At 43.8% G+C, this 13,309-nt stretch overlaps 1 protein-coding gene across 1 annotated transcript in view; it reads right to left on the bottom strand.

The window, feature by feature from the left end:
- Positions 1-2,414: 2,414 nt before the first annotated feature.
- igsf9ba (immunoglobulin superfamily, member 9Ba) overlaps positions 2,415-13,309 on the bottom strand; it is a 71,884-nt gene continuing 60,989 nt past the window's right edge. The window contains exons 14-20 of the mRNA XM_084559341.1: positions 12,378-12,604; positions 12,192-12,276; positions 11,947-12,108; positions 11,534-11,579; positions 8,300-9,919; positions 3,235-3,365; positions 2,415-3,150 (exon numbers count right to left, since the gene is read on the bottom strand). Of these exons, the coding sequence (XP_084415467.1) occupies positions 2,942-3,150; positions 3,235-3,365; positions 8,300-9,919; positions 11,534-11,579; positions 11,947-12,108; positions 12,192-12,276; positions 12,378-12,604 (2,480 nt within the window). The 3' untranslated portion in view covers positions 2,415-2,941. The remainder of the gene's footprint in view (positions 3,151-3,234; positions 3,366-8,299; positions 9,920-11,533; positions 11,580-11,946; positions 12,109-12,191; positions 12,277-12,377; positions 12,605-13,309) is intronic.

Raw genomic sequence — 13,309 nt, 5'->3', positions numbered from 1 at the left:
CAGTAGTGTGCTTGAAAAACAGTGCCGTTGGAACGAAACTACAGGAACTGGTAGAAAAAAGATTCCCAGGTGACCTGCTCTCAGACTCCCTTCCCTCCCTTCCCTCCCTCCCTCCCTCCCCCCGCGTTTTCTCGTGGCGAGTACTAATCTAAATCAGGTTATGTTTCTCCTTTTAGGCTGGGTTAATATTCTCATCACAAATATACTTTAGAGAGGGTACCTTGGAAGCACAGACAGACATTGCAAACACACCATAGAAAACAGGTCATCTCGAGTTCATCTGAATGTCACGATTATCTGAGGTTATACGACTACTTGCCAGTATTGTCTATCACACCATGTTATGACCTACAGTGTCTAGTTTAGTTGCTCAAACACACACACAGGGCCGAAAGAGTTGCTTGTGTGGAAAAGAAAAAGAAAAATATATCTTCAGACCTCTATTCTACAGCACCACAAAGTTAAACATAGCACCAAGTCGTAATGTTCAAAGCAACTACGCCCTAACACACTTGTCTTCATCGAAACTAATGTAAACACAATTTTCCTCCACAGCACGTATTGTACATGACTATAGCATGTCCCGTGACTCTTAGAAAAAGGTTTTATTTGCTTTGGACACGTGAAGGCGGAGAGGATCTGGAGTGAATCTACATGTGTGCTCATGGACGGTCGAAATACAGTGTTAACTTTGTTCCAGGGATATTATAGAGGGCAACACACTTCTGCTTCTAAAGCTGTTTCCAATGTTCATTCACGTACTATACATCAGAGAAAATACTACTCAGCTTGTGCAGCCAGCGGGCTATGGCAATAATAATAATAATAATAATAATAATACACTGTACGGTACTAACATTAACTTTTCTTTTTCTTCTCAGATAAAATAACGTCTGCTAAAGTATGACAAATTAGGCACCTTAAAATGTTTTAAAAACATTATCCACTTAAAGCCGTACTGTAAGCAAATACTTTTTTTATATATAATCTAATTTTTCTTCCTAATTTTACTCCCCCCGTCTTTTTTTTTTTAAATACATCCTCGTACAAGAACGTCTTCCTGTAAAACATGGTTTCCATTTCTCTTTACAAATACAATACACACCATGTACAGTACATAACAAATATAGATTTTTTTTTTCATATCATACATGAAACCAATTTAGCTAAAGTAGAATATGCACTTTGACGCTCGCTTTTCAGGCAATCAACACTTTCTCACTAGTCAAAAGATTTCACTAAGCAGACATTTGAGTCGATTCATTCACGTGGGCGCTCGGCGGAAAACGTCTTGATTTGTTGGAAATCTGCTTGATATGTCTCGGAGCGATTGAACTAGCTTTGAAACGAAACAAACAAACAAAAAAATAACAAAAAAACTGTTTGGGTTTTTCTTGTAGTCGCGCAGCGGGACGGCAAAACAGGAATTTAGGGCTTAATGCGATATATACCGGGGGCCGTTCAATGTACCATGACATTGGGACATTCATTTCCTGTACAGCAAAACATACATTCATTATCGGTTAGTGTTGAAAAATGAACAAACATACAGAGAAAGTAGCTAGCAAGTAATATACAGTTGAAGATAAACAGTCAGGGTGGCCATTTTTTTTTTTTTGTTTCCCATTGCTTTATGATAGCAGTCACATTCTGCTTTAACATCCCTCACTGTACCTTTGTTGTTTTGTTGTTGGTATTTTTGCATGTACAGTGCTTCTCCACTACAGCAACACGTATTGATTTATTTCCAATCTGCTTTTTTCTCTTTAAATTCTTTACAAGTTTTCTTTCCTTTAAACTTGGATATACACAGTTGAAGCAGGTAAAATGAAAAGTTATGCATCGTCCCGCATAGGATTTCGTCTCATGTGTCCTTGGCAGAGAAAGTAAAACTACGCTTAATATTGGAGTCCGTCCACTCCCACAAGAGAGACGGATGTGAGAAGGCGAAGGAAAAAGGCAGTTTATGTTAGAATAACATAAAATAAAAAACAATAGAGAAAAAAGGCAAAATAAAGGCACCTCGAGACGTGCCACATTTCACAAATGATTCCTTAATAACCAAATACATACTACTACAGTACATTTCACAATTCGCCATCCGGTTCTTCTGACCCTTCGAGTCCGAACTCTGCTGAGCGTTTTTTGTCCCAAATTAGTTGGAGGGATCTCTCGCGCGTGGTCGTGATGCAGCGCTGCAGCGAATAAAACTAAGACACTGTCCTCTAATGGTCGGCGTCGGCTCACAAACCAAAAGAAACACCAGCTACCACTGATAATAAAAAGCGTCTAAATTAGATTAGGCCGTATTGTCCGTTTGAATGAGAGCGGTGTGTGTGTGTGTGTGTGTGTGTGTGTGTATGTGTGTGTGTGTGTGTGATATAAACCTTTGTAAAAAGGTCAAGTACGTACAGTATACCACAAGAATTACAGCAACTCTGCGTTTACTCTGAGGTATATTTTGTGGTAAGAACCCTGTGTTTAAATACTGACACTATTTGTATTGTAGGAAAGGTAGACTCATGTCCCTGTCCGAGGACGCACCAGGCTTAACAGTACGCTGTATCACTGAAAAACCTAAACATATGGACCCCTCAATGACCAGTGAGTGAAAAATCTTTAACGTGTTGTGACGTACTCAACCAACACATTTTTATTACTGTAGGAGGAAGCTTAATTCCCTTGTTTTACTATTTATATACATTATATATTTTTTTAGAGCGACTTCAAGTGAGACAAGGAGCGGTGACAACTCAGAAAAGTTCTTGTCTTCAGGTGAGATTTTCCAAACCCCCAGAGTATTCAGCTCGATGTTTTCCCCGCTCCTCAAACACACATGGGCTTTTAGAGGCTATAAGAAATGTTTGATTTGTTGGAGCATGGAGGGCTGAGGTGGGGTGTTCAAGTTTAGTCGAGTCCAATGGCTTGGTGGGCAGACGGGTCAGCGTAGAGTCCCATAGTTTGGGCCCTCAGAGTCTGCACTGGCCAGAATGCCCGTCTGGTCCTCCTCAGACTGCCTGCGGTGCAGGAAGGAGGTCAAATAGAGATAGGGGTTCTTCTTGTTTTGCCTTTTTCTCTTTCTGTGGAAGTTAAGATCCTCTCTCTCTTGGGCGGTCTGAGATTGCTGCTGGGTCTGAGAGGGAGACACACCTGAAAGAGAGGCGCAGGCGTAACACATCAGCCGCATATTTGAACATCAACCTTTTGTCTCCTTTCTCTGATCTCCACACGAACCTGTTCTCCTTCCGGAGGTTGTGTTGTTATTGTTGTTGGCAGCCACTCCCTTGGCTTTAGTAATACAGTGGTGTAGCAGTGCTGGTAAGCTCTCAGACCCGGCAGTATCACTAGACGCACCTAGAGGTTCCCTGGAAAGACGAGACACAGCACAGCATACATTGTTCTGCATTAATCCAACAGTCGTGTTTGGTCAGAGAGACAACATGTCACTTTCGCTTCTATTTCCAGTAGGTGCTAATGTATGATTGGATGAGCTCTTGAACTTCTATTGAGAGCCCACTCACTAAGATGATGAATTTCCACTTTCTATCTGCGTTGATGGATGATAAAAGTTAGATACAAAGAAAGAGAAAGGGACAGAATGAAAAAGAGAAAGTGAAAAGAAAGAGTAGTCGACGTAAGGTGGCAGTGGATTTGGTGAAATTATTGGCTACAAGTTCGTTCTTAAACAATCACCACGTTAAAGACCCAGTCCATGATTTTATGAAATACATATTTACTCTTACAGACTGTTCCCAATAATCTATTTGTTCCTCCAATTCTATTTGTTCCTCAAATTGTAACTTAGGAACATAATGTAGCGTTAGCAACAGCGCTAACAATGGAAACAAACACATTAAAGCTTTAGAGGTTTGGGTCTTTAAATAGTGACTGCTTCAGAAATGCGGGCAACATTGGTCTCTTTGCTGTATAAAACTCATAAAATGAAAATAATTTCTGGAACATTATTGTTCCTGTGACACTGAAGTTTTATTGTATTATCTCCAACAGCACCAGGTTTAGGCCAGGGGTCGGCAACCTTTGAATAGTTTATATGATGTCCTGTTAAATCAGCATTTACCAGCTGAGGGGTCGTTAAGCTGTCCTGAGGAGCAAATCCAGCAGGACTCCTCAACCCAGCTGAGTTTGGGTTTGTTTGAAGAAGAGTGCATTTTGCTGCGAAAATGTGGTGAGGCCGAATGTTAAGCATTAGAAAAACAAAACATCAAAGAATCAAGAGGGCAGTGTCGTGCTTATATGCTCTGCCATGTCCGAACGTTTTGCCAAATGTGTCTGTGCAGATGGGTCAGTCATCCTGGTCACGGTACATCCAAAAAAAACAAAGCTAAAACAACAGCAACTGGACGAGTTTCCTTGAAGACGTTTCCCCGCTAAACCGAGGGTCTTCTTCAGTTATTACTTGTGGGGAGTTTAGGTTTTTATTAAAGGGGAATTACCGTTTTTTACATCCTGGACCTTATTTCTGGCATAAAATATGATCATTTACTCACCCATATAACTTTGGTGTCATTTGGAGTCGTTCGGACGATATTTAGATCCAGCGGAGCACCGCGTATATCCATATAGTGGGAGTGACTGGGGCACCGAAACGAAGCCTCTAAATAACACATTATCTGCCGCGAAACTCGTTCATTACACCAATATTTTGTTATGATAAGCTAATGCTATTCCCCGTTGAGTCCGGAGTTATCTGTTGTCTATATTCGCGGACGTGCAGTGGTTTGTTGTTCTTCGGACAGCTGTTCCTCTCTCTGCCTCCGCATCCTACTTTCAACAAGGTATACTCTGGCTCAAAACGGTAAGGTCGCCCATCATAAACAAAGTGGTCGTCCACAACCTCAGAATCGGAAAAATATTCAGCCATGTTGCAAAAAAATAGCAGTAGCATATCATAACAAAATATTGGTGAAATTAATGAGTTTCGCAGCAGATAATGCGTTATTTAGAGGCTGCGTTTCGGTGCCCCAGTCACTCCCACTATATGGATATACGCGGCGTAATATCGTCCGAACGACTCCAAATGACACCAAAATTATATGGGTGAGTAAACGATCGTATTTTACGCCAGAAGTAAGGTCCAGGTTGTAAAAAAACGGTAATTCCCCTTTAAGAGCATCTGCTGGAGGAGCACACTTACTTGAAGCTCACGTGACTAGAGCCTGTTAGCGAACAGATACTCACTTGTAATCAGAGGGCGTTTCTCAGATTAACCTTGCCGTGTCCGCTTTGTCAATTACAAAATAATCAAATTGTGGAAAAACAGGACACCACCGGGTTAAAAAGATCCTCTAGTTATAGGTGAGTGTCTGGTTGTTAACAGACTCGTATGAGTCTTTTGAGCAGATGAACTGGAGAAGCTACCAGACGTTGGACTGTCTAATGTGAGAGAACCATTTATTGAAATACTAGAATTACTGAAGAGCTAACTGTATCACAGCAGACTACATCTTAGACTGTGTGAATGAGTACCTGAGAGAGGACAGCCTGTGTAAATAATACACTTGAAAGTCCACAAGTAGTGCAAACAAGGTCAAACCCTCTTTAATGTGTAACTAACTATTAGTTTAAGGTTTGCAAATCGACAGTGATCATATGAAAGGTGGTCGACCCCTGCGGTCAGCGTTTCTCCGACCGTTTCCTCAAGTTTGAGCGCCAATGTGTTTTAAAAAGAAGCCGAGTCTGAAACTCAAAGAACTATTTTCATTTCATGAGTGATACATGCTAAGTTGGATGAAACATTATTTAATCAGCACAAAATAATCTTCAGATTTCTAGCCTGTTTCATGTTTTACCTCAAACCGAATACTTGTTGTCTCACAGAAAGATGTAATAAAGTTACGTAATAACCTCACAGACATTTAAGTTCAGGCTCATGAGGCTCAGTGTCTTTGCCTTTCAGAGGACTGAACGCAAACAGCTTCAAAACCCGACTTAATGTGCTTTCATTAAGTCAAGTTGTTGTGCCAAACATGTATTGTTTCAAAAGGGAAATGGAACACAAAGCTTTAGAGATGCTGTCCATCACTTGTCACTGTGGAGAGAGAGATTGAGAGCCATTAGCAGAGAGGGGGAGACAAATCTGAGAATTGCAACAGTCCTGGACAGATAAGAGAACATTTTCCATCATCAGAGGCCACAGTGTGTTTCAAAGGTACATTTCCATAGACATAAACACTATACAGCACACTTTCATAAAACATGAACACTGCGTACAGAGGCTTCACCATGCTGACGGGAGGAGATGGCAGGAAGAGGAAATGGCCGTTAAAGAACAAGTCACATGACAGGAAGAGGAAATGGCCATTAAAAAACAGTCACATGACAGAAAAACGAAAGCACTAAGGACAACAAATGTGACGAAGAATTTAGTTTGAGAATTGTTGTTATTTGTTTGGTCGTAGAGAGAAGTTTAGAGAATGCATGCATGGCATTTTGCACATGGAACAAAACTTTAAAGGGGAATACTCCAGTCTATCATTCATGTGCGTCCTCTATTGATTCAAGGCTTTTTTTTGTTGTTCTTTTTTGTTCAAAGAGCGAAAAAGACAAAATCAAATGCTTCTCCACAGTCCTCCTGCTTGCTCTCAAGCCCAATTACTGCAGCCTACACCACAGCAGGCTTACTGTGCCTTGGAAGTGTATTGACAAATGTGTCCTGCAGTCATTATTACCATTAGTTGTACTTCACTTGAATCCAGCACAGAGGCACAACCCAAAGCGATTCCCCTTTAAAGGAGAGAGTGATTAGAGCCCTCCCCCTGCTGACCCCTCCCCTCTCAGACATGGGTCCGACCCTTACCTATTGCGGCGTAGGGGACCGGGTCACAACAACGCTGCCCAGATAGCTGAGATCAATCAAAAACAAATCAGGTAAGACCCTTACCCTCTATAAAGCAGCAGCCCTATAAGCTACTTTCCTTAAAGGCCAGTGACAGTGCAGGGCCAAGTCTCGTCAAGCTTCGTGGGTTTAGCTACCTTATGACTGTAGCTCCTAGGGTTGTGAGGTGGGTGTGAGGGGCCACAGGAGTGTGTGCAGTAAAGAAACTTTATGGGGCATGAATGTGAAAGAGTCTCAGCTTGTTTTGTTTTTTTGTTGTTTTTTTAATGTAAAAGTCTAAAACTTTCTTCGTTATGTCTGCTGTCTAAATGTTGGATGTACAGGGGAAATGTTATGTTCAGCGAGTATTTATTTTTGATCCGTACGTTTCTAATAAAATAAAACTACTTACTTTAGTAAATAACTTCATGGCTGATAAATGATTTACTAATGCTGTAGAGAATAATTACAGTCTATTTTGGGTTGCCAGGTTGCGGCTAGCTCTTATCCTCCGCCAGCGAGGCACTTAACCTGTGCCAGAGTATATTTAACAACCTATTATTAATATTATAATTTATAATCCGAGAACAAATATATCACCACAGGCTTTTATTTATGACTTAGTAACATTATAAAACCCTGGATTTATCACACTTTATATCTGCAGACCTGATGGTTTATTCATCACCCATCATTTATTAAGTATTTATGAGTTTAGTAATGATTTAAAAACTGTTACAGACTATTAAGCAATCAGGTCTGAAAATATAAATGTTAAAGTTTCTCAAATGGCGATAAGTCAAAAGCTGGAAAGTATCATTAGAGGCCAACAAGTCATTAACAGATCGGCCATAAAAATAATACAATAATTCAAGTGTACTATTTAATTGAATAAAGATTTAACGTGCATCCTGCTGGAGGAGGATAAAATATAATAATAGTTCTATTCTATAAAGCATTAGTAAATGGCAGATTGTAAAAATTAAACCTAAAAACTTTCAGACTTCTATCAATAATGAATTTGATCAAATTTAAGTCCTGATCTGGAAAACAATTCATAATTTTGATGTTCAAGGCAGTCAGTTTAAGGTTTTCTGCAGCCCTGCATTCAGTGTGTTGACAAAACCTTCCTTTTAAAAGTTATTTAATCATTATTTCAAGAGATTAAATATAAGACAAAAATACATGATCTTAAAATCAAATTTCACATGCTCTTAAACTGTCATGGTTTAGAGAGGTGTCATTTTTAGGAAGTGACACAATGTGTGCTAAATGCAATTACATGCCTTCTGCATATTAAAGTACAATATGCATCTTAATTATTATTATTATAATTATTAAATGGACTCATCAAAGTAAAACTGTCGATATATATTGAGGAAATTTGGAATAGAGAGCAGACGAGGAGACAAGTCTCCTCCTTAAATAATGTGTGACTATTCTCTACTGGAATGGATCACCTACCCTGAGGCTGATATCTGGAGCTGGGAGGGCTCTGAGGGCAGCATCTCCTCCTCTGTCCTTCTCTGGGATGGCCTCTGCCCGAAAACATCCCTGCCTTCTGGAGGGGGAGAAGGGGACTGGGAGGGGTAACTGGCTGCAGTGGAGGCATAGGACATGTGGGCGTGGTAACTGGGGCTGGGTTGCTTGGCTCCCTGGCTCTGAGTGGGGGAGGCGGACAGGGAGGACCTCCGGGAGAAACTGACAGTGGCCGAGGGCTGCAGGGTGAGCTCATGCATCTCCAGAGACCGAGAGGTGCGGAGGATGCTGGGGCGCGGAGGGGGCCGTACTAGAATATCTGGGGAACCTGGCTGGGTGCTAAGAGGGCTTTGGGATAGTGGAGATAGGCGGGAGGGCTGGAGTACTAGCGGGGGTAGGCTGGGGTCTGCCCGGCGCCCCGCCCTCGGGCTGAGCCAGGACTGAGGGCTACTACTGGGGGCTGTGCTTGGGCTCCCTGCACGGGCTGCCGGGTCAGGGTAAGGCAACACTGGTACACCCACACCGTGGGCCGTGTGTCTGAGATGGCCGAGACTCTGGGCCTGTTGCATAGCTAAACGCCTCGAAGGCCCTGGGGGCCTGTCTCTGCCTGGGGGAGCCACAGGGACCTCCAGCTGCAGGAGTCCAGGGCTTGTTGGATCCTTTAGGTGAGAGAGATGCAAGCGACTTGGGGGGAGAGAGTGAGGAGGGTATGGGGGTGGATCAGGGAGGTCCTGGGGATGATGTAGGGGATGGTGAGGTGGGTATATGAACCGTGGGCCTTCTAGACCTAGGAAGGGTAACTCATGAGGCTGCCAGCTTTCAGGTGAGCGAGGAGGGCTGTGAGTGTGAGACAGAGAGTGGCCAGAGGCAGTGTACTGATGGAGCTCCATCTCCCCACTCTCCTCAGGGATGGAGGGGTAACCAAAGGGCCCCTCAGCGGTGCCTGGGGGTGAGGACAGAGCGGAGCTACGCGGGCTGATGTCAGGCATGTAGAATGGCGGTGGAATCCCTGATTCAGTGCGGCTGCCTAGATACCCATAGAACGGGCCCTGGGGAAAGCCTCTGTAGCGGGAGGCCGGGGCCTGCCCTGAGGCGTGAAGTGCACTGCCCTCTGCAAAGCTCATACCTTCCATGGGCCTGTGTAGGCGGGGGCTGTAGGTGGGGGGCTGCGTTGACTCCAGGCTGGAGGACGTTGGGGAGAGCTGTGGCCGCAGCGTGGGCATGATAGGTGGCAGAGGCCCGGGGTCAAAATCATTCTCCTCATCAGACTGTCGGAACTCGGGGTACATGTCAGACTCCTCCGCGAAGGGGAAGCCCTGGATGCGGCGAGGAGGTGGGCTGATGTCCATGACGAAGCGGCCATCTGGGCCGCGGCTTATCAGCTCGATAGGCGTGGTGACCTCCGCCTCATGTTTGGACACACTGTATTTCTTGCTGGCTATGGCACGCTTGGTTTTCTTGTAGAAGGAGAGCTCTTTGTCTTTTTCTCTCTGAGGGCTGGGCAGCTTCCTGACGTACAGGCCTGGGCCGTGGGAACCCTCTGAGGAAAGAGAGCGCGGTCGAGATGGAGGGGAGCTCTCTGGACTTATCTTCCCAGATGATAACCTGGTTGAAACAAAAATGCAGACACAAGGAACAGGCTTGATTAAACACACACCAAAAGAAACCCTAAAAATAAAGTGGGTTGAGAATAAAAAAATCTGCGGTGCTATAAATAAATAGGCATGAATGCAGTTTCTAAACAGATGACACAATACAAAGCCATAGCACTCGATCAAGGCAGCCATAATGGACTACATAATGATAATGACCAGGTCATGGCGGCAGCAGCATCCTGACAGGGCAGCAGCTAATGAACCAAGCCACAGTGACGGGATGAGAGGAGAACTAACAACGCAACCATGACAACCATATCACAGATCTATTGAATCTACATATTCTTGAGCAGACGTGAGACCAATTGCTGCAAAATCATATCCATATGCTGCACCAAATGTCGATGTGAGGGAAGCAGATGACATCTAACCAGGCCTCATTTGCCCACACCAGGAGCAGCATACTCGACACTTCCTGTACCGGGTCGCGGAATGCATCGGGTGGACATAAATTACAATGAGTGCATATACACAGTATTGTACTGTACATGCAGCTGAGCCAATGCAATTTAATCCCTGCAGGGTGAGTGGAAGTCTGTGCATGCAAATAGGCCGGGAGTAGGCTCCACTACAACTACAATAACCATTGGATCATTTCTATGCAATACGTTAACCATGCAGCCAAGCCAGTGCAGTGCAGCACACTCTGTATTTTGGTGCAGGCAGGCACTCACAGGGGGCTGGCCGGCGGGGGCAAGAAACTGCTCCTGGCAGGCTCGTCCCAGCAGGGCTCTACCCCTGGCAAGGGGGTGAGAGGAGGCCTGCGATGGGAAACAAACGACACGGGCCTGGTTCATCTCTAACTATGCTACTTGCAGGAGAGGACTGAGTGTAAACTCCCTGACCTGCCTGGACCATTCAGTAAAAACAGACAACATGATCTGACACTGATGATTTACCTAAAGCAAACACACATTTACTCAGGAATGGGATTTACACAGATTATTGTCAGAAATGGACTTCTTCTGGGATTGAAATGCAGTCATACATGTACACAAGATTTACAGACGGACAAGTACACACACGTAGCTGTTTACTGTACATTAAATGTGCAGCTATAAATAAAAAGAAAAAACAGCATCGTTTAACACTGAGGATCATGCAGAAAGCAGACAGCGTTTGAGGTTAAAGAATACAGATGGATCAAAAATCAATACACACACACTGCAGCTTGGGCACTCTGGGTAATGTGCTTAAAATGCTGACTTTGCTGCTTTGGATTTTCCTTAATTTGACCATGATCCGATAGAGGTTGCTGCTGCACATGTTCTTCCACACCCTCCAAGTAGTCCGAACATATTATCAGTATGTCTCTTAATCATTCACCTGGACTTCTTCTTGCCAATGTACCATCTGTCTAAATGCACCAGGGAAAGCATGCTGTAACAATTAGTTCCAGGCTCTGAAACGTTTTTACAAAATGTTTTGTTTGCGGTTTCTTTCTGTTATTTATTGCCAGAGCATGTGTGGCAAGAGAGAAGAACTTGTATGAAGGTGTAGGAGAAGATGAACAGTAGTGACCACCTCTGGCAGACTGCAGGGGCTCTGGCGTGGCTTTACTTACGGCGACTCAATGCTTTTCCTGAAGTGTGTCACCGACAAGGGAGGATCTGAGAGGACAAACACATTTAAATTTAGCATTTCCTTTGCTGAAAACCTCCATTGACATAGTATGAGACAACGGGGACCTGAGCACAGACAAAAAAAAAAGACCCAGCAGAAAATGTAGCTCTGGCTACCTTGAGTAAATTACAGTATATTAACTTATAATTCACCTCTGTATTTCTGAAAACGTCAGTTAACAGGTCGCCGTTCACTTTTTTCACATTCAACACAACCCCATTTCTAGGCAGCATCTTGGTTTTTAGTTTTCTGTCTCTTCGTGTCCAAACAAGAGCCTCCATTGCCACACGTCTGACCCATCCACAACACGAACTATGTGTAATACATGTCAACTAGTTAAAGATGGGAACCAACCTGGTTTACGTTTGAGTTTGCGACGGTGTTGCTTATTGACAAAGCACGCAGCCAGAGTGCTGAACAGTACTGCCGCTGCCAGAAAACAGATTGTTGCCACAACACCTGCCACCACAGGCCGCGCCAGCCCCTCGTCAGGCACCTCCACCGGAGGGAAGGGATCTGATGGGGCAGGCGAAGAGGGTCAAAAAAGGGGGCACAACAAACACAAAACTCAAATGTATTCTTTGCGAGGAGACGCTCACCTGTGCTAGACACGCCCACTACATTGCTGCTCTCACTGATCAGGTCATCCATGACGGCCATCACTCGAAACTCATACCAGGACTCCTATCAGAAAGACACACCAAAGAAAACATGTGGAATCCTGACTTTAATATGAAATATTCTGATTATTAACATGAAGTGTCCACATTAAAACGTTGACAGACCTGAACGAGGTCTCTGGCTATGAGCTCGGTCTCAGTGGATGGAATCAGGTCGTCCAGGACCTCCCACCTCTCCCCAAGCCGGAACTCCATGATGTACCGGTCGATGGGCGAGGAGTGGTTGGCTGGAGGGAGCCACGTGAGGAGGACACCGTGCTGCGTGCGATTGGCTGTGAGGCACCGTGGTGGAGTAAGAAGCACCAGTGGTTCTGGGGTACCCAGAGGAGAGCCTGCAGACCAGAATTAATGTTAAAGAGGAAACTTTAAATGATTCCTGACAGTGTAATACTCTGGTAACATGTTGGAATAGCAGGATTAAGTTTACACCGATGCTAACAACTCTGAGGTTCCTGTAGCATCAGCATGCTAACAACATCTACACTGCTAATTTGCTTACAATGAGTGACACTGCTAGCAGTGAAGCTAAGACTGCGTGATCTTGATTATGATTCCAGTTTTAACTCCGTATCCTATCATGCTAAATAGCGCCAAACTAGTGCAGATGAAGGTCATGTCAATCAACGTTACATTAAATGCCAATTCCTCCAATAGAGATATTTCCAATAAAACTGCATAGGTCAACTTCATGGCTGTGTACAAGACTAAAGGCTACAAGGCATTGTCTGGGGACCATGAATGTTTATACAAGGTTTTGTGCCAATCTAGGAAATAGATGTTGAGATATCTCACAGGATAAGTGGTAATCTGACAGTCAGAGGACCATCAATGTTATAAGCATTCATCCTCAGGGAACCACGAATCATGGCTGAGTCTGTACAAAGCTTCATTAACATTCATCTAAGTTGTCTAAGAGATTTTAGTCAAACCTGTTGGTGGCACTAGGGGTAATGTCATGGCATCAGAATAAGTAGGATTCATCCTCTGAGGAAAATCACTGTGCAGAATTTCATTGCTATCCCCGACTAGTAGTTCAG

This window comes from Chelon labrosus (assembly GCF_963514085.1).
Source record: "Chelon labrosus genome assembly, chromosome: 13".
In the NCBI taxonomy this organism is placed as follows: Eukaryota; Metazoa; Chordata; class Actinopteri; order Mugiliformes; family Mugilidae; genus Chelon; species Chelon labrosus.
The sequence above is the reverse complement of the archived record's forward strand: the minus strand, read 5'-3'. Positions and strand labels throughout refer to the sequence as shown.